The sequence below is a fragment of the Malus domestica genome, chromosome 11, assembly GCF_042453785.1.
Source record: "Malus domestica chromosome 11, GDT2T_hap1".
NCBI lineage: Eukaryota > Viridiplantae > Streptophyta > Magnoliopsida > Rosales > Rosaceae > Malus > Malus domestica.
In genome coordinates, this window is record NC_091671.1 from 7,477,482 (window position 1) to 7,499,616 (window position 22,135).

Below are 22,135 nucleotides of genomic sequence, written 5' to 3' on the forward strand. Positions count from 1 at the left end.
TTAGCAATTGAAATTTGATTAAAATTATTTAAGCCAATTTCTAAAAGTTCGATGGGATTTTAACTTTTTTAAAGAAGGCTTTCTATAGCATATATAATAATGTTATCATTTTACCTTGATAATACTAGTACTGTAGCACATGCCACGGAAACTGAATTAATTAACATGTTAATTTGCCCTTAAGATATGCTCACAAACACAAACCCCATACCACTTATTTACAAGCTATTAATCGATTTTTCTTCATCACAAATTTTTTTAGGGCTGTTAAGCCCACTCTCCAGCGAGACCAAATATTCTACACTTAAAATTCTTTGTGACCTCTCTGTGTTTTACCTCAATGCTTGACATCTGTCTTTAATGCTTCCCATCCTTACATCGGATCACCCCTATCACTTGTAAAGAACTTGACCTCGAGTTTTCCTTGAGTCGAATTTGATCATAAGTAGACAAGTAGCTTGATCAGCAAATAAATTCTTCAACTCAAGGAGTCCAAGCTTCTTTGTGCCTAGATGGTACAATCATGAAAACAAGATCACAAGTAAAAATCAAATATGAAATTTTATAATTTAATTCCTTCTTGATTGACGACTCTTGCACCCCTTACTTGTTCAGTCAATCTTGAAATTTAAGTCCACATTTATCGGTTGTGGATTTTTCAAATCATCTTTATCACGTAATTGAATTTATATCCATACCTCGAGTTTCATAGTGGATCACTTATAACTCGTCCTGTTTGATGTTTCGGGATCCCTTCTTTAAGCAAAATAGAGTTCGCAATGGGTACAATACTTCTTCAGGCTCTTCCTCCATATCTTCATTGCACATTGGATTATTACTTTGGCCTTCACTTCCCATCTTAATAGATACAAATATGTTCAAACAAAAACCATACCTTTACAAGTCGTTTCATTGTACGCCAAATTTTGATAGGATTATTATTATTTTTTTCTTTTGAGTGACACTGCCCTTTAAAGGTGTAACTGAAAAGTAAATAAGTTTTTTTTATTATTAAATGGTTTATTTCTGCCACTTAGTACTATGATTTTGTTATATTCATTTTCACTTGTAAGTAAGAGGCTTATGTTTGATCCACATTATTGTTAGCTTATTGTGAGGTTAAACCCATCATTTTTTCTTAGTGTAGATAATATCATTTATTTTAAAAAAAAAAAAAAGGCTTATTTCTCTTATCATTATTTGATACGTATAATAACTGTAAATGCTAAACTTTTTCATGATCTAAAGGCAGTGATCAAATTTGTTCTCTTTAATAATTCAAAAACCTTGTCTTATTTAGTGCTTCATCTTTTTGTGTCAAAGTTTTTTTTTAAAAAAAAAAAAGAAGAAAAGCACGATAATTTATTTATGAATGACATTACATATACACATCTAGAAGATATCGGTTTAAGAGGAAACATCTAAGGGAAGGGATTCCAATTTTTTTATTTTTATAAAAATAGAGATTAGTTGTGGAATTCATACCACATCAAACTTTAACAATCCGAACGTCTATTTTTCAAGTTGCACCTCATAAATTATCTTGGCAAAGTATTAGCCAAATCAAAAATGTTTAAGACATCTAATTGAGTTCAAAAAAATTAACGAATACTTTGTGATATATATAGGAAACAATGAAATTTTATTTATGATAATTAAATAGGCAAATGATTTCAAATTGAATTGATTTTTTGTAAGGATGATCAATGAAACGAGACTTACAAAATAGACGGTTTGAATTGTTGAAGTTCGATGTGGAGTGTACCCCACACCTAATCCCTATTTTTTGGAAAAAATGGGGATCCCTTTGCATAAAGGGTCTGTATATCTATTGGGCGCATGTTCATGATACCATTTTTTTTACACAATTTTTAACACAAGTTTTTATGAAGCCCACTCCATAATGTATTCCAACGATCCTAACCATCTATTTCTTAGATCATCAATCATAGATCATGTCTACAAAAATCACACAAATTTGATACCATATGCCCATTAAATTAAGGATTTACGGTTTCTTTGTAGAAACGTATTCGTCCATTTTCTTCACTATGAATGAATGTCTTATGGTTTTTTATTTGTGTAATTTTTTGAAGAGATGATCTATGAATGACGTTCTAAAAGATAGACGGTTTGGATCGTCGATATACATTACGGAATAGGAATGGCCACACAAAAACTTGTGTCAAAACTTGTATAGAAAAAAATGATGTCACGAATCCGTCCCATAAATATGTATATATATAGTATTTTTACTTAATTATAAACTTCTCCCAAGATGAATGCTTTATTACCCATAGTCAATGGAACGGTGAAGAAAATCAAAGTTGAATGCTTTATTACATATAGATGTAAACTATTATACTCCATTTTGGAGTGCTCTCTTCCAAGAAGGAAGCAGCCATGAAATCCCACAAATTAAGCACATGCTAATGCATGCATTTGGAAATTAAATAATTAAAAAGAAAGATTCCTGCTCCTAATAGTACATTTATTACTAATCAACACACACAAAAAAATTATTTTCCAGCATCAAGGTTGAGTCCTCCTCAGTCCTACATATTAGGCTGTAGAATTTGTAACACCGCAAAAGGTCTTCACAGGAGAGACTAGGTTCCTGGCCTCACCCCTACTGTGAAACCTAATATACTCAAGACTATCCAATGGGTTATAGAGCAGTGGATGCCTCTCGTCCACCAGTTCTTCTGGCACCTGTATTTTTCCGTTATTGAATGTAAACAACCCAAGTGAGTACCTCGTCTTGTCTCCACAATGCTTCACTCGATGATCACAAGCTTTTATTCTTTCATTACTCCATACCTGATCAAACCAAATTAAATAACAAACAAAAATTGTTACTATTTGTAGCACACGTCCACATCAAACAATGCGTAAACTAGTGTATTATTACTACCTAACTGGCTGACATTTTTGTATTTTCCTCACTTTTTTTTTTTTTTTGGAAACCTATTTTCCTCACATTTGTATATAAAAAAGGTGTATGTTAATTGATTAGGTATATACCGTCGAAGAAAAAAAGTTAGAAATAAGAAAATAATTTAAAAATTAATAGGGAGTTAGTTGAGCTAAGTAGCACTAGCATATAGTAATTGAAAACTAAGTACTTGATGGTATTTAATCATATGGGAATGAGAACAAACCTGCAATCCATCACCGGCCATGAACAAGAACTGTGAAGGTGCGGACTCAATGTTAATCCAGTCACCATCCTTGGTTTTAACCTCCAAACCACCAACGTCGTGTTGAACAACGATGGTGGTGAAGTTCTTGTCTGTATGGCTCGCAAATCTCAAGGTAGCACGATCAGCTTCCTCTGGTTTATTATACTTGAGGAATCTAAGAAGGTGGCTGTTGGCACTAGCAACAGACTCGTACTGCTTTTCTGATCCATAGCTTTCGAATAGCATTTGTTCCACTTTGTGCTCCAACTCTGATAATAATTGGGCAAATGAATCTGTAGTTTCACTGCAGCAAAACAAGAAGAAAAAAAAATTGTAACTATGTATAAACATTTTAAACGAAATTGGTTGTGTTCTCTTTTTAGACATGTTTGACAGTGCTTCAAGTAAAATTTATGCTCATGCTTTTATTAGAAGTGCTTTTTAGAAAAACAGTTGGCAGTGTTTATTAATTAAACAAGCAACTTCTAAAAGCGCTTTTATAAGCGAGAATTATTTTCATGTTTTTCTGCAAGTTGCAATCATAAATGTTTTCGCCGTCAGGAAAGCGTCTTTATTTCTTCTAGAAGCAATCCTAAATATGACTTTAGAAATAAGAAAATAATTTAGTTATGTTGGTGGACTAGGAATTGGATCACCATCTAGATAATAATCAACATGATCAACAGATTCACAGTTTAGAATGTAGACAATTTTGGCAAGAGTTTTTTTTTTTTTTCCTAATTTAAACAACAAGTACAACACAAAGAACACTAGAACTGCTTACCAGAAATTGCTTTTTCCATCGGGCCACATGAGATTTTTGAACTTCTGAGTTTCTTGTGGGGATGTGACGTTATCAATGGCGATACCTTCATAGAGTGGCATAAGGTGGTTCGGTCCAATATACCCGCGATATGGTTCATTACTAACGTTCTTCACTTTGTTTTCCAAAGGAACCTCAAACAAATCTTTGGCCTGCCCAAAGATATTGTTCAGAAGTTGTGCAGAAACTTGATTGTACTCCGCCACGAAACAACCGTACTCTTCGAGTGCATATCGGACTTGTTTGGAGGTGGACAGCCAAGAACTTGAGCCAGGCTTCAAGGCATCGACGGAGAAATTGATGGTAGGAAGGTTTGGAAGTGTTAAGGAACCCATTAGTTTCACTGGTAATGTGATGCTATGCAGTACTTTTCTGATCTCTACTTGGTGAGGAAACTGATGGGTGGCAAATTGAGATGCTTCATGCTGCTTTTATAGTGGTTTTCACGCAATTTGGGTCCCCTGTAGTCCAAATAAATTAAAACGAATATTAGTATGTCGAGCATGTAAATATTCCGGTCACATTTTTTATTTTTATAACTTTATGTGGTCATCAGGTTTCATCATTTTGAATTTCTTATGTGATCCTATTTTATATCATGTTAACTACATTTCATTCACACTATTTATTTTTAAGTGAGTTTCAAAATAGGTCATGAGGTTTTAATTTTCTAATATTGTCTCATAAGCCATAATGTTTTAAAATTGTATCAATTTACACATTTTGATTTACGAATTATTTGAATCTTCGTTAAATTTATGACATGGTGAGCATAAAATCCGTAATTGGATTGACTTATAAGCTACGTTGCACCACATAACCTAATAACTCATCAATTTAATGGATAATGAGATGTTCAAATATAGAAAATGTGTTTTTTGATACAATTTCAAAACCATAGAGGATAATGCGAGAAAATTGAAATCTCATGCCTAATTTAAAAATCACCTCAAACTTAAAGATATAAAATGTAATTAGTCTTTTTTGTTAAAAAAAATGTACTTAGTGTTTATTTTTTATTAATCTAAAAGACATATTAACTTTGTTGGTCATTCATATTATAATATTAATTTTCAAAATATAACATTTTTTTTTTCATTGGAACATATTATAACACTTAACAATTACACACAATCTTTCCTTGACAAATGTGATTGTTAATTACATGGTGGAGTCTGTGACTAGTAGTGTCCTGAAACAGAACTCATTTCGATCACTTAATTCAATGGGTGGTCAAAATCCGCATGCCCCCTTCCTGTCTCAGTTACTCCCTCTCTCTCTCTCTCTCTCTCTGCTTGCCTTCTTTGAATCTTCTTAATATATTTTCTTTTTTGACTCATCCACATGTGCTCGCATGCAAGATCTTCATTTTCTGTCGGGCACCTACAGCTACAAGGATAATGCATCCATATTATTCTATTCTATATGGCCAGTTATAATTTACACCCTTCATTAGGTATTACGTTTCAATTTAATTATTGACATCTTTTGACATAGACACTTCGGTATTGAATTATTTAGACTAAACATCTATGCTTTGATTTATTTTTTGGTTAAATTTTAATGTTATATGTATTAGAACTAATCAAGTTTTATACCAAAATTACATGACCTGCCACTACCCCATAATTCCTAAAATCTCATGCGAAAAAAATACGCATCATATTGAAACAAATTTCTTATAATCTAGTATTTTAATTACTCTCTCCCTCTTTAGATAATTGTAAAAAAATGTGATGAGATTCAATTTATTGTCACAATATCCCTACATAGCAATGATTATCTATGATTTAAAAGTTTTTTTTTTTCAAAATAGGTTTAAAATATTTTAAATCCCACGAAATCAAAAGCACCAAAATAAGTTTTTCTTTTTGTACATTAAGAGAAAGTAGAATTGACAACAATATAAATTACCAATAAACAATGTGTACGAAGTCGTAACATCCCAAAATAAAAAATAATGTACCAAAGTAAACGTCCAAAACTGCAAATAAAGGTACCTATCAACGATTTTTACAAATTCAAACATATCCACATATTATACATACACAAAGCATTGTACCTAATAATATTCATCAACACCTTTATGTAAAACAAACAAAGAAAAATTGTCACATCCCGGCCAGGGCCCCCACCACATTCCGGGCTTGACTCTGCCGTAGCATGATATTGTTCGCTTTGAGCCCCAACCATGCCCTCACTGTTTTGTTTCTGAAAACTCACACGAGAACTTCCCAGTGGGTCACCCATCATGTGATTGCTCTTGCGCAAACTCGCTTAACTTAGGAGTTCCGATGAAACCCGAAGCCAGTGAGCTTCCAAAAAACCTCATGCTAGGTAGAGATGAGAATATACATATAAAGCTTAGAGGATCCTCACCCCTGGACAATGTGGGATGTTACAAAAATAGTTTCACAAAAATATAGAAAAAAAATTACACACAACTTTTTATGTTGGATCACCAACTATATGGAAAAAAATATACAATAAAAACAAACCATTTTGGAAAAAGAGATAATGTTAAATGTATGTAGAACAAAAAAAATATATGATAAAAAAAACGTATTTGGAAGAAGATAAAATATATTAATAACTAAATAAGAAAAACGCATCAAGCAACTAAAACGATAAATTCAAAAATTACTTTAATTTCAAATAATACAATAATGACATGTAATTTAACTTAATAGAAAATGCTAAGGTGGCTATTGTTCAAAGCACTTTAATCAAATTTAAAAAGGCACAAAAGTTTAGTCTAGATAATATAGAAAAATTGTAGGGAACTCTAATTTCCTCTTAATTTTTTACACTATAAAGTGTTAAAATTGTATCAATTTATATTTTTTATCGGATTTATTGTTTGATTTAGAATTAAATTGTGGTATTCATCTTAACTTGTAAATTTGAGATCTTAAATTCAAATCTTGTAAATGACGAGTACATAACTAATTTATTTCCCTACCCACTAAGTGTAAGTATAATACATTGTTGTCTAAAGATTTGATGACATCGTTAAATATGTGAAAAGGTCGAAGGATGCCTCATCAATCTAACCAATAATTCAGTCAGAGAAAAGTCAGCAAGTCAAAGTTTGATGTAATGTTAGAATGTTTGGGATCTATATTTTGATTGTAATCACTTGCCTTTCATCGTTTTCAGAATGATCACAAAGTTCTAATTACTACAAATTTCATAATTTAACCATTATATGCCTTATTAATATGTATAGACATAGTTTTTAATTCCGAACCTCACAACATGTTTTTCGAAATAACAATCAATTGTCACATAACCCGAAATTGTATAGAGATGACACACATTAAACAATCACATGTAGGAATGAGATCAATATATCTTTCATCATTGCATCTCTTTTTGTATCAACTAAGAAGGAGTCACATCCACATTTATTCACTTTAGATACACTATATCAAGTAAATATTTTATTAAACTATTTCTATATTGAGCCACACGGACCTTCAATCACTTCTTTCGCATATGGAATAAACTAAGGCTTTAGAGAGACACAATTCGACCGAGGCTTATAGTAGATAACCAAATAGGATGTTGTCCGCCATTACGGGTTAACCAAGCAGAATCACTCCTGGGAACAAGTAACCATGTAGGTAATGACCCCCCATTGCGGATTAACCAAGCAGAATCACTCCTACGACCACTGTCGGAACCCTCGACTTCTGTGGCTCGCACCGCCACGTGTAGTGGTTTATCGAGTTGGTTCTTAGCTAGATTTTGTAGAAGCAAGTGAGAGCTTCAAGATGGTGGTGATGGCGTTAAAAGAGTTATGTTGGATTTGGTCGGAATTCGCATCTAAAAACACGTTGGTCATGCGGGTCAGTGCTTCGAATTAGGGTCGATAGGGATCTGGAATGGCTTATGGCTTATGGGTCGACTTTCTAAAGGTCAGATTTTCCATTAATAGCACCTTTTGGTCCAAATGACCAAAGTGCCTTCCAAATTAAAACGCTTCTAACTTCTTCGTTTCAAGTCCAATTCACAAACGGATTTCGCAAAATGCTCGTGGGTTCGAGTTCTAGCTAACCAACTCAATAGTTTACCCAAAAGGCCGAATGAAATTTGAAATGACAAAAATACTCGTCATTTCATTTTTTTTCTCAAAACCGGACAATTTAACGAGATAACTTTAATTAAAACCTCTGAAATACTTCTAAAAATGAAATAAAATACAAAAATTTGGGACAGGGTAGCACAAATGTCTTGCTTATGAATGCAAGTGTGCCAACTTGCTACCAAACTCGATCGGGCAAATAGAATAGATGTGGCGGTAGTATCAAATACACTGCTAAATTTTTCACCGAAGCAATTACGGCCGATGAAGGAACATGTCTTAGCCTTGGGTTCTAGAACCTGAAGACAAAGTTACTAGATCAATGTGAAGTTTAATAATTGATTAGGCTTTCGTTGTGTCGAACAAGGGTAACCAGGTAACGCCTCATTTCATTGAAGCTAATGAGACAACCTCTTGAGACGAGAGAAATGAGAGTTCTTTGTCCGTCAAGACTTGGATAGATAACCAACCAACCAATTGCAGTGTTATTCACTGATTCAAACTGAAGGTGCTCTTAAATCGCATGTTCTATGGCTCCACTGCTATTAATTCAAACTGAAGATGTCGCCAGTTGCCAACACTTGTCCGAAATTTTTTCTCAGGAATATGAGTACGGTTTCGCGTAGAGCGATGATTTTTCACGTAGAACGTTTTGAGTTGTTTGTTGAGTTAAAGGGGCTTCTCTATGTTGTAAAACTCCTTTATTTATGTAATTATTCCATGATGGTCAAGACAAAAAATATAAATTGATACAATTTAAAAACCTCATAGTGCAACATGAAATAATTAAAACTTCACCACCTAATTTGAAAATCACATCAAACCCAAAAAGTGTAAATGTAATTCGTCACATTTTATTATTATTATTATTATTTTTTCAAATTATGAAATTTCATCGAAAGAAGAAAGATGCGCAGTGATATAAGACCAAAACACAAAGTAGCACATGGAGGCACTAGAAATTTGTATTTAATTAGTTAGTTTAGTACTTTTGATTCTTTGAGTGGCTGCTATTTCGTAGTTAAATTACTGTTTTGTTAAGGGTGAGGATTAATTTAAGAGAATTTTAACGAAAAATTCTCGGTACTGTTTATTTTAACGAAAAATAAATTTTTACATTAAAAAGTCATTCCTGTTATTATTTATTTTACCATTTATTTTATCTTTATCGTTAAAATTTAAAATTTTCAAACTTTTTACATTAATTTTCTTTTAATTTTTAAACAACTTTTACACGTTGGGTGGTGCATTTTGGTGTGAACCTCATCCCGCTGTCCATATCTGCAGCATGAATATATTCTGATAGTATAATACTTGCTTCTTTCTTCTAGAAGTATATTATCTTATGCATTAAAGTAATTAACAAGAATATGATAATTTCAAACTCATGAAAAAGGACAGTACTTTTATATGTCTGTAAAGGTATAGCCTTCTAGACACCTTTTCATCGTGCGTGATTGGAACAAGTCCACCAACTCTGACCAAAATTAAAAAACCAAAGAAGTCCGCCGTTGTTTACAAGAGATTGAGAAAAACAGAGGCAGATTGTCTGCCCTTTTATTTGGTGTTTTTCTCATCCTCTCATATTTTGTACGGTCACAATTAAGTTACGTTAATATTTTATATTAATTTTTTATAAAGATAATAAGACAAAAAGTAATAAGAATATAAAATGTTGATGTGGCTTAACCGTGACCACACAAATAGGATTGGATGGGAAGGGCAACCAAACAGGAGGGCAAACAATTTGCCCCCGAGAAAAACAAGTCCAACGAAAATAGTACTTGGACTAACAAAATTATTCTTATTTTTTATTTATTTTTGCTGGATTTTATATTTAGTACTGTTTGAAAGTGTTTTTTAAATGACTACGGCTGTTTTTAGATAAAATATTTTTAAATTTCAAAAGCACTTGAAACGTTTTTCAAGTTACACTTGCATATTTATCAATGATTGATTCTAAAAAAAATTCACCAAAAGTGTTTTCACAAATTTTAAAAGTACTTCCAAACGAGTTTTTAAAATTTTATCAAACTAAAAGAAACTGTAACTGTACTTTTCTTATTGTACTTCTATTAATACTGCTTTTAAAAAAGAAATACGATATCAATTTCATGAAGAAAAGGGGTATTAGAATATACATATTCATGAAGATTAGCTCTAAAGGGGGTCCTTATAAGTTGCAACAGTATCTAAGCTCCCAACAAAAAATAATACTATCTGGTAAAGTACATTGCAAACAAACTATCAAGATAATGAGTTGGAAATACCTATCTCACCAAGAACTGAAAGAGAAAGAGGATCAATCGAATAGATGAAGTCAATAATACAAAGACGTGTGAGATGAAACTGAATCCAATTTTTGACGGGAAACATGAAGCTCTTTGAACTAATTGTCATTCCAAATCACTGGATGATCCAAGAGCACTAATTGATAGTAAATCCAACAAATAATATAGCTCACTCTTCAACATATAGATCTTGAAGAGATCCAATCACCAAATTATAGAACTTGAAAATTAATCGAACTAACCAACCAAAAGGACCCATCACTTCGTTTTGTTATACCCATAGCACCATCATGGCTACGCTGTAACTCAATACGGCTGTACCGATACAACTCAAAGCTCTAACCACGTCTAAAACTGCTCCAAATTCAGAAATTCTTATGCAAGAGGTGTGTACTGTTAATACTGGACACTTTTAGGCCGTATAAGAGTATTAGACTGGAAGGGAGCCATGAAGAAGCCCAAGGCAAAGTTATGAGGGCCAATAGCCCAAGAAGCCCAAGGTCCAAGAAGCTTAGGGTGGGATGCGCCCAAGCGCGAGAGGTCAACCACTAGTCATGTGGCAAACAAACAGCTTTGTGGCACAAGCCTCTAAGGAAAGGTCTACTCAAATGTCATTCGCTCTACTTAGTGACTTAAAGTCAACTAGAGAGACCCAAGATGGAACACAAAGCAAGTCGAAAAGATGCTTGGAGAGATTGGATTGGATAACCAAGACCAACCGAGAAGAATGGTGCACTTTACTCTGAGAACGTGTGTAGCTTCAACTGGACACCAATCACTTCACCGTTGAATGTCAAGTTGGCAGGTGAAAAAATGCTAGTAAGCTAGTCTACATATGTAGTGCAATAAATGATAATGAGAATAACCCAACACAAGGGTTTCCTAAGAGCAAGTCCATTGGAGGACTTTTTGCCCAGCACCCAGCCGAAAAAATAGGCCAGGACCCAGTGAATTTGCTCCAGCCGACCCAATTGACTGGCACCCAACCCATGCCAGTCCACAGGCCGGCCTAAAATCGACAGACCTTGGGACCGGCCTATCTGATGCCATGGTGACGTCAGCATGGCGTCCGAAGGAAGTTTGAACTGGAGGCCGTCTCCCGTCGACCTCGTGAACGCCACCGGCCACTTCGTCTTCCTGTACTCCATTCACAGCAGCGAGTCCGTGTGCTCTTGCGTCGTCCGGATCTTGTCCGGGGTCCCGCTTCAGAAACCGACGGCCACGAACACCTTGTTGAGGTGGTCCAGGTTGAGCTCCGCGATCGTGCGGTGAAGGTTGAAGCCCTGGGTGTCGAGGTCTTGCGGAAAGGAAGAAAGAAGAAAGCAGAAAAAATAAATGATAAAGAAAGGACCGGAAAGGGAAAGGAAGAAAGAAGAAAACATAAAAAATAAATTAAATGATAAAATATTAATTGATATGAATAAAATAATATAATATTAAATAGGCTGGGTGCCAGCGTATTTTTAGGGGTGGAGATGCTTTGGCCTATTACTGTTTATTGGGGTCTATTACTGTTAACTTGAGTGGATAAATGCGTTGGGTGCCGACACAAAGTCTTCAGGGGTGGACTTGCTCTAATGGCCTATATAGTGAAGACCCCCAATATCGGGGTCTGACAACAAGACATAGAAATTAGATGTTTTAGACGGACGCTATTTTAGTCTTGCAATCAACAAAATTTGTGCAACATGAAATTTGGTTAATCTAAATAGAGGAGGGAGATTTGAATTCGAAACCTGAATAAAGACCTTATGCATTTTATAAGAAATTTACCTTCGTGGATAAAAACTTCATGTGTAATCAATTACATGCCCTGATTTTTTTTTCATGATAAATGATTGGATCGTAATTTTTTATCCTACGATGGATGAGATCTTCATTTTGTTTAGGGAAAATTCTAATCAAACATGGAATTTATTTGAAAATTTTAGTATTGAGACGATTATACTATAAGAACAAAAGTTGTTTACGAGTTTTGATAAAAAAAAAAAAAAAATTACCACACTATATTCAAATAAAAAGTTAAAAGTCATGGCTTAAAACTATATTACTATGATATTTTCTTTCAACATAATTGGATCTTCCCTTAAATCATATAGACCTTATTTTATATGAACCGACAAAAAAGGAATTAATATTTATATGGTAAAACATAAGGCTAGTTATAAGGCTGGGTTTAAGATAAACAAAAATATATATGGAAGGACCAGCAAGTTTCGAACTCATGCTTGGTTGAAACTAACAAATTATAATAACCGACCTATGTTATTTATTGTCTAATCTTGCACACAACTAATATACATTAGAAAAAATTTCGAATGGACCTGGACGAACCCTGATCCCAATGTGGCTCCGTCACTAATCAGACTAGACCATCAGTTATTCAGGATATTTGGATGCTCTCTTGTAATTATTTCAATACTATTTCTTTGTGAAATGTTTCTAGAAAGGCTAACTTTAGACGGATACATAAAGTTTCTCGAAGTTTAATACGTATCTTTATTTAGATTAATAAATTTAGGTCGGAAGGGAGTAATTTATAGACCTGTTAGTTGGACCTACATGTCAATAAAATGTGAAAAAGATTTCAATAATTTATCATGCCAATAATAAGAACGTAAAACACACGTGTACTAAACTAGTTATTGACATGCAATCGACATGGATGCATGAATTTCAAGCCTGTAGAATACCTATGCTAAGTCTAGAAGCTCGGAATCTTGCATTCACATGCTGGAGAAATTTTATTGTCAGGTATTATTGACATATACTTAAGGGATGAGTATTTCTAAGTGAAAAACTGTATTCTATAATGTGTGTAGAACAAAAAATATTATGATCGAAAAAATGTATTTGGAAGAAGAGAAAATATATTAGTAATTAATATCTCCACTAAATAAGGAAAATGCATCAAGCAACTAAAAGATAAATTCAAAAATTATTATAATTTCAGAAGAAAAAAAAAACAATAATGACATGTAATTTAACTTAAACAAAAAATGTTGAGGTAGCTATGGTCAAAGAACTTTAGTCAAATCTTAAAAATGCACATAAGTTGAGTCTAGATGATAAGAAAAAATTGTAGGGAATTCTAATTTCCTCTTAATTATTTCACACTATAAGATATTAAAATTGTATCAATTTATATTTTTTATTAGATTTATTGTTTGATTTATAATTAAATTGTGGTATTCCTCTTAGTTTGTAAATTGAAGGCTTTAAGTTCGAATTTTATAAATAACGAGTAAGTAACTAATTTAGTTCCCCACCCACTCAGTGTAAATATAGTACATCGATTGTTGTCAAAAAAAAAAAAATTGCTGTCATGGTTAAATATGTAAAAAGGTAGAAGGATGCCTCATCAATTCAATTGGAGAAAGGTCAGCAAGTCAAAGTTTGATGTAATGCTCTTAGAATGTTTGGGAACTATATTTTGATTGTAATCACTCAGCCTTTCATCGTTTTTAGAATGATCACAAAGATACAATTACCACATATTTCATAATTTAACATCATACGTCTCATTAATATGTTAGACGTAGTTTTTAATTTCGAACCTCATCACACGTTTTTCGAGATAACAATCAGCCGTCACATAATCCGAAGTTGTATAGAAATAACACATAGAAATAATACAATCACGTGTATGAATGAGATCACTATCTCTTTCATCATTACATCTCTTTTTGTATCGAGTAGGAATAAGTCACATCCAAATTTATTCACTTTAGATACACTATCAAGTAAACTATTTGATTCAACTCATTCTATATTGAGCCACACAAACCTTCAATCTCTTCTTTCACATATGTAATAAACTAGTGTTTTAGATAGACACAATTCGGCTGAAACCTATAATAGATAACCGAATAGGATATGGTCACCCCAGTAAGGATTAACCAAGCAGAATCACTTTTGAGGACAAGTAACCTTATAGGTGGTGACCCTCATTACGGATTAACCAAGCAGAGTCACTTCTACGAACATTGTCGGAACCCTCGATTTTGTGGCCTCGCACCGCCATGTGTGTTGGTTTATCGAGTTGGCTCTTAATTTTATTTTGTAGAGGGAAGTGAGAGCTTCAAAATGATGGTTGTGGCGTCAAAGGAATTCTGTCGGAGTTGGCCGAAATTCACGTCTAAAAACACGTGGGTCATGCGGGTCAGTGCTTCGAATTAGGTTAATGGGGTTGAGGAATGACTCCTGGCTTCTGAGTCGACTTTCCAAGATAGGAAAGTTGGGTCTTCTGACTTCTAAAGGTCAGATTTTTCATTAATAGCACATTTGGTCCAAATGACCAAAATGCCTTCCAAATTAAAACAATTTTAGCTTCTTCATTTCAACTCTGATTCACAAATAGATTTCACCGAAACGCTTGTGAGGTTGAGCTTTACCTAACCAGCTCAATAGTTGACCCAAAAGGTCGAATAAAATTTGAAATGACAAAAATATTCGTCATTTCATTTTTCTCAAAACCTGACAATATAACAAACTAACTTCAATTAAATCTCAAAAATACTTCTAAAAATGAAATAAAATACTTAAATTCGGGATGGGATTTCACATATGTCATGCTTGTGAATGCAGCATACCAACTCACTCCCAAACTCGGTCGAGCAAATAGAATAGATGTGGCAATGGTGTCGAATACGTTGCTGACTTCTGCACCAAAGTGATTACGACCGATGAAGAAACATGTCTTAGCCTTGGGCTCTAGAATAAAAAACAAGGTTACTGGGTCAATGTGAAGTTTAATAATTGGTTCGGTTTTCATTGTGCCGAACAAGGGGTAACCAGGTATTTAATGAGATAAACTTTTGAGACGGGGGAAATCAGAGTTCTTCGTTCGCAGAGACTTAGGTAGATAACCAACCAATCAGTTACAGTGTTATTCACTTATTTGAACTGAATGTGCTCTTGAATTGCCTATTCTACGGCTTCACTACTATTACTTCAAATTGAAGATGTCGCGAGTTGTCAACACTTGTCTGAATTTTTTTTCTCAAGTATATAAGCAGGGTTTCTCGTAGAGCGTTTTAAGTTGTTCGTCGAGTTAAAGGGGCTTCTCTACGTTGAAAAACCTCCTTTATTTATATAATTTATCTGTGTTGGTCAAGACAAAAAAAAATATAAATTGATACAATTTTAAATTCTCATAGTGAAACGTGAAATAATTTAAAACTTCAACACTTAATTTGAAAATCACGTCAAATCCAAAAAGTGTAAATGTAACTCTCGTATTTTATTATTATTATTTTAATTTATGAAATTCATCGAAACAAGAAAGATTTGCAGTGACATTAGACCAAAACACAAAGAAAGCACATGGAGGCACGAGAAATTTGTATTTAATTAGTTAGTTTAGTACCTTTGATTCTTTGAGTACCTGCTATTTCGCAGTTCAATTATTGTTCTGTTTAGGGTGATGATTAATTTAAAGAAAAACTAATGAAAATGATTTTAAAATATTTAATTTTAACCAAAAACAATCTATTAATTTTTTTTAATAATAAGGACAAAAAAAAAACCTAAAAAAAGCACGTGCAACTCAAACCCAGTTTTCAACTCGCCCCATCTCCTGCCATCACTTTGTTTTGCAGCAGTCTCCGTCTCCTCCCATCACTTCTTTTTGCAGCAGTCCCTTTTAACAAATTTCACAGCCGAGTTTCCTCTCTGGCGCGGAAATCAGGTGCGGCAATCCAAACGCACTTTTAAAGGCCTTTGTTGAGCACTACTACGGACATGTTTGATGCCAACCGTGCGGCCATGGATAATCTATACCAGGAAACCTCAATGTTGCGCTTCGAAGGTTAGAAGATCCAAGGAAGGCTTTTTGGTATATTTGATTTGGCTCTTGGGTATATTTGTTTCAGTACAACATGGAATAGTTGAATATCAAAGTGCAGAACAAACAAGACTACAAAATAATAAAAATATTATTAAACGAGAATGCCATAACAGTTACAAAACCCTAAAAGGCTACATCGTGACTAACTTATTTTCTAAGGAATAACAAAGAACTTTATTTATAATAAACTATCTCTAATCTATAATAAAACCTAATTCTAATAGGCTGAGCCTAAATCCTAAATCTATTATTTTCCAACACCCCAGTCAAACTCATAACGATAAACAATATGAGTTTGCCAACAAGTAGATATAGATGCAGGTTTCGTTAGTCAAACAGACAGGCAGGCTCCGCAACGTGGACAAATAGACAGGCAGGCTATGCAATGTGGATAGACAGTCAGGCATGCTCCACAACTAACAGACAGACAAGCAAGTTCCACAATGTGGACAGACAGACAAGCCAAACAAAAGGCTCAATAGTAACTTCAATCAACAAGCCAAACAAAGGGCCTTCAAACAAATCATAACAGCCCAACATATCGTGGGCTCCAAAGCCTTTTTTTTTTTTTTTTTTTCTACTTCTCTGTTTTCTATTCTTTCTTGGGATGGCAACACAAAAACAAAGTTTTGATGCAAACGGATGCGGGAACGAAGATGCAGATTCAAAGGGTATGGGTGCGGGGGTTTCATGGCTTATGCACATGACAACGAGGGACGACGGGTTGCGAAAACGCGTCAAACTGCATGTACAAAATCGTGAGTACAGGGTGCAGGGCGGCGAAGTGGTATGGCGGTGAAGTGCGGATCAAAATGGCGGCAAGGATGAGGGCCTGGTGAGGACGTGCAGGTTGTGGATGAAACTGATCAAGTTTCAGTGCAGCGGAGATGGCAAGTACAGTGCAGAACATAAACGGCGGGTTTATCAAATTTGATTTACAGGAGTTCAAGTGGAGACGAACTCGATCCAAGTGGTTATCGGGCTGGAGCTTCGTCAAAATGTGCAGGTGACCAGAGATGAATACGGACTGCGGGGAAGGAGCATAAAACCGTCAACACAACTAACAAAATTAAACACACTTTTTTTTCCTGCAAACTGTCAAACGCAACTAGACAATCTGAACATGAACGACAAACGGACACAAGCAAACAGATACCAACCCAAAGCAGATTAAATCCCAAAAGATGAAACATGCTCTGATACAAAGTTGAATATTAGAGTACGAAACAAATAAGACTACAAAATAATAAAAATATTATTAAATAAACGAGAATGTCGAAACGGCTACAAAACCCTAAGAAGCTACATCGTGACTAACTTATTCTCTAATGAATAACAAAGCACTCTATTTATAATAAACTAACATTAATCTCTAACAAAACCTAATTCTAACAGGCTGAGCCCAAATCCTAAATCTATTATTTTCCAACAGGAATGTATTTTTGATTTGATTTAGCTAATCTATGATTTGGTTAACCTATACCATGAAGACTCAATGTTGAGCCTCGAAGGTTAGAAGATCCAAGGGTCACAAAAGCATCATGGCCAAGCTTACTAGCCTCCCTTTCCAGCAATGCCATCATTATTGTAATTTTGGCTTTTGTGATCGAGGTTTAGTCGATCTGCTAGAAACTTGATTTTGGTTTGAAAAATAGTCAGTGCTTAATTTACAAAATAGTGACAATACTAGTTTACGAAATAGTGATAATACTAGTGTTTGGTTTGAAAAATAGTCAGTGCTTAGTTTACGAAATAGTGATAGTATTAGTGTAAGGTTTAAGAAATAATCAGTGTTTAGTTTACGAAATAGTAATAGTACTAGCGTTCAGTTTAAGAAATAGTCAGTGTTCAGTTTACAAAATAGTCAGTGTTCAGTTCAAGAAGTAATGATAGTATTAGTGTTCCATTTAAGATATAGTCAGTGTTTTGTTTAAGAAATATTGTTCAATCTAAGAAGTAGTCAATCTTCAGTTTAAGAAATAGTGTTCGGTTTAAGAAGTGGTCAATGTTCTGTTTAAGAAATAGTGACAGTATTAATGTTCATATAATTGAATAATGAAAATTTTCTTTATTTTTGATCTTGTAATATTATTACTTAGTTTGTTCTAAAACAATTGAAAAAATAATCAAATAAACAAATAATGAAATAAAAAAATAAATAAAAAATAAATTGTTTATGGAGTAAGGTGAAAAGAGAGAGAAGAGTGGGGAAAGGTGAAAAAAAAAAGTTGACATGGATGGGTGAGATGAAAGGAGAGAGAAAAATTGATAGGAATATATGAAAGAGGGAGAAAGAGAAAGAGGTTGAATGGTTAAGTGAGGAAGAGAGTGTATGTGTTTGTGATGTGGTGCACGGGACCGCACGTCAGTGTATGTTTGTTTGTTTGTCTTTTTTTGTTGTTATTATTGTAAAATTTTTGTCATTTTCATTAAAATATGAATTATTTTTTATTAAAGTTTAAACTTTTTTTATTAAATAAAGTTAGTAGATGATTTTTTATAAATAAAAATTTTGTGAAATCATTTACATTAAAACTCCCTTAATTTAAACAATTATTACAAGTGGGGTGGTGGGTTGAGAGAGAGATATCGAGTGGGCGTAACGGTGCATTTTGGTGGTTAACCTTATCCCGCTGCCCATATCTGCAGCATGCATATATTCGGTGGATGATATAATACTTTGCTTCTTTCTTCTAGAAGTAGATTATCTTATGCACCAAAGTAATTAACAAGAATATGATAATTTCAAACTCATGATGAAAAAGGGCAGTTCTTTTACATGTATGTAATAAAGTCCACCAACTCTTACCAAAAACAGTATTAGGGTTATCTTATAGCCTTCTAGAGACCTTTTCATCTTTCGCCTTGGAACAAGTCCACCAACTCCGACCAAAATTTAAAAAACCAAAGAAGTCCACTACAGTTTACAGGAGATTGAGGAAGACAAGTCCAACAAAAAGAGTACCTGGACTAACAAAATTCTTTCTTATTTTTTTTCACTTTTGCTAGAATTTATATTCAGTACTCGTTTGAAAGTGTTCATAAAAAATTATTAAAAATATTTTTAGAGAAAATATTTTTGAGTTTTAAAAGTACTTGAAGTGTTTTTCAAGTTTCACTTATATTTACCAAAAATGATTCTAAAAAAAAAAAAATCACAAAAAGTATTTTCACCTATTTTAGAGACACTTTTAAACGAGCCCTTAAAATTTTATCAAAATAAAAGAAAGTACTTTCTTATTGTATTTTTTTGCAATTAATACTGTTTTTAAAAAAGAAATACGATATCAATTTCATGAAGAAAAAGAGTACTAAAATATACATATTCATGAAGAACAACTCTCAAAAGGGGTCCTTACAAGTTGCAACAGTATCTAAGCTCCAACAAAAAAATAATAGTATCTGGTAAAATACATTGCAACAAAACTATCAAGATAATGAGTTGGAAATACCTATCTCACTAAGAACTGAAAGAGAGAGAGGATCTATAGAATAGATGAAGTCAATAGTACAAAGACGTGTGAGATGAAACTCTCAATCCAATTTTGGATTGGACACCCATCACTTCACCGCCGAATATCAGGATGTTAGGTGAAAAAATGCCAGTAAGCTTACATATGTGGCGCAATAAATGCCAGTGGAAAGAACCCAACGCAAGGGTTTCTTGATGGCCTATATAGTGAAGACCCCCAATACCGGGGTCAGGCAACAAGAGATATATATATATCTTGCAATCAATAAGATACCTTATGCATATTAGCCGGATGCTATTTTAATCTTGCAATCAATAGAATTTGTGCAACATAAAATTTGTTTAATCTAGAGGGAGATTTGAATTTGAAACCTAAATAAAATACCTTATGCATTTTAGTAAGAAATTTACCATCGTGAATAAAAACCTTATGTGTAATCGGTTACGTGCCTTGATTTTTTTGTCCATAATAAATGATTGGATCATAATTTTTTATCCCATGATCAATGAGATCATCATTTTGTTTTGGGAAAATTTTAATCAAACAAGAGTGAAGGAGCTTTAAAATTTATATGAAAAGTTTAGTATTGAGACGATTATATCATAAGAACAAAAATTGTTTACGAGCTTTGATAAAAAAAAAAAAAAAAGATTACCACACTATATTTGAATAAAAAGTTAAATTTATGGCTCAAAACTATATTACTATAAGATTTTCTTTCAACATTAACTGGATCTTTCTCTAAATCATATAGACCTTATTTTATATGAACTGACAAAAAAAGAATTAATATTTATATGGTAAAACATAAGGCTAGTTATAAGGCTAGGTTAAGATAAACAAAATATGTAAAGACCAGCAAGCTTCAAACCCATGCTTGGTTGAAACTAACAAACTATATTCACCGACCCCATGTTATTTATTGTCTAATCTTGCACACAATTAATATACACTAGAAAAATTTTCAAATGGACTTGGACCAACCGTGACCTCAATGTGGCCCCTTCACTGATCATATTAGACTATCAATTATTCAGGATATTTGGATGCTCTATCGCAATTAGTTGCATAATTTCTTTGTGAAATGTTTCTAGAAAGGCTGCTTTAGTTAGATTAATAAATTTAGGTCTGAAGGGAATAATTTATTGACCTGTTAGTTGGACCTACACGTCAATAAAATGTGAAAAAGGTTTCAATAATTTATCATGCCAATAATGAAATTGGATCATCTCCGGGGCAAATTCTCGAGATCCTCCTGACCTATTAATACGGACCGTTAGATTTTGATCCAACGACTACAAACAGAAAGATTCCTCTAAAAAATTTAAATTATAATAATTCTAATTGTTGAATCAAAATCCAACTGTCCGTATTATTGGATCAGGAGGATTCTGAAGATTTGGCTCAGAGAAGATCCAATTCCACCAATAATAAGAATGTAAAATACACGTGTACTAGACTAGTTGTTGACATGCTATCGACATGGATGCATGAATTTCAAGCCTCTAGAATATGGGCTAGTTTGGTATTGCTGTGCTTTGAAAAAAAAGCTGATGTGAGAATAAGCGGCTGTGCTGTGAGAATAAGCAGCTATGAAATAAATCAGCAGAGTGTTTGGTAAACTTTTTTGTAAAAGTGCTTTTGGAAAAAAAAAAAAGCAATATGATAATGAGTCTTTTCATTAAGGGAGCACTGTAGCTCAGTGTGCTTTGAAAAAAAACCAGTTTTCCAAAGCTACAAATAGCAACTTCTAAAATAAGCCATTTTTTTTTCAGTTTACCAAACACCTAAAACCCTCACAGCTTTTTTTCATGAGTGCTTTTTTTTTAAGCACCTCACTCCCAAACCACCCCTACCTATGCTAAGTCTATAAGCTCGGAATCTTGCATTCACATGCTAGGGGAATTTTATTGTCAGGTACTATTGAAATGTTAAAGGGTGAGTATTTCTAAGTGAAAAACTATATTCTATAGAAAAATGATCTTCACATGATTTTTTAATTAAATTGCTCTTTGAGATTGACATAATTTTTTATTTGATCTATGAAATTTAAAGTTGATAGAACTGATCATTGAATTTGTCCATCGTCAATCCTTATAGTCATTCCATGAAAATTTTTCATTAAATAACGACATAATGACAAAAATATCCTCAATTTTTGTAAAATCATTTTGGCCCATTGTTTACTAATTTGAGAGTATTTTTGTCATTATAGTCTTTGTTTAAGAGAGATTTGTTTTCACGAAATGATCAAAATAATTGATAGTGGACAAACTCGAGGACCAATTGTATCGATTTCAAATCATAAGAACAAAAAAGAGAAGTTATACCAATCTCAGAGACCATTTTGGTTAAAAAGCCTTAAGGAAATTTTATTTAAACCCATTAACCTCTTTTCACACCCAACTTAGAAATTTTGTCCCATAAACTT

General features: G+C 33.4%; 1 protein-coding gene across 1 annotated transcript; it reads right to left on the reverse strand.

The window, feature by feature from the left end:
- Positions 1 to 2,268: 2,268 nt before the first annotated feature.
- Positions 2,269 to 4,521, reverse strand: LOC103447496 (deoxypodophyllotoxin synthase-like). The gene is made up of 3 exons (XM_008386693.4): positions 3,967 to 4,521; positions 3,162 to 3,486; positions 2,269 to 2,820 (listed from the first exon to the last, which is right to left on the reverse strand). Exons 1-3 carry the CDS (start codon positions 4,338 to 4,340, stop codon positions 2,563 to 2,565), a joined length of 957 nt encoding a protein of 318 aa, XP_008384915.1. The 5' UTR covers positions 4,341 to 4,521; the 3' UTR covers positions 2,269 to 2,562.
- Between the last annotated feature and the right edge of the window lie 17,614 nt (positions 4,522 to 22,135).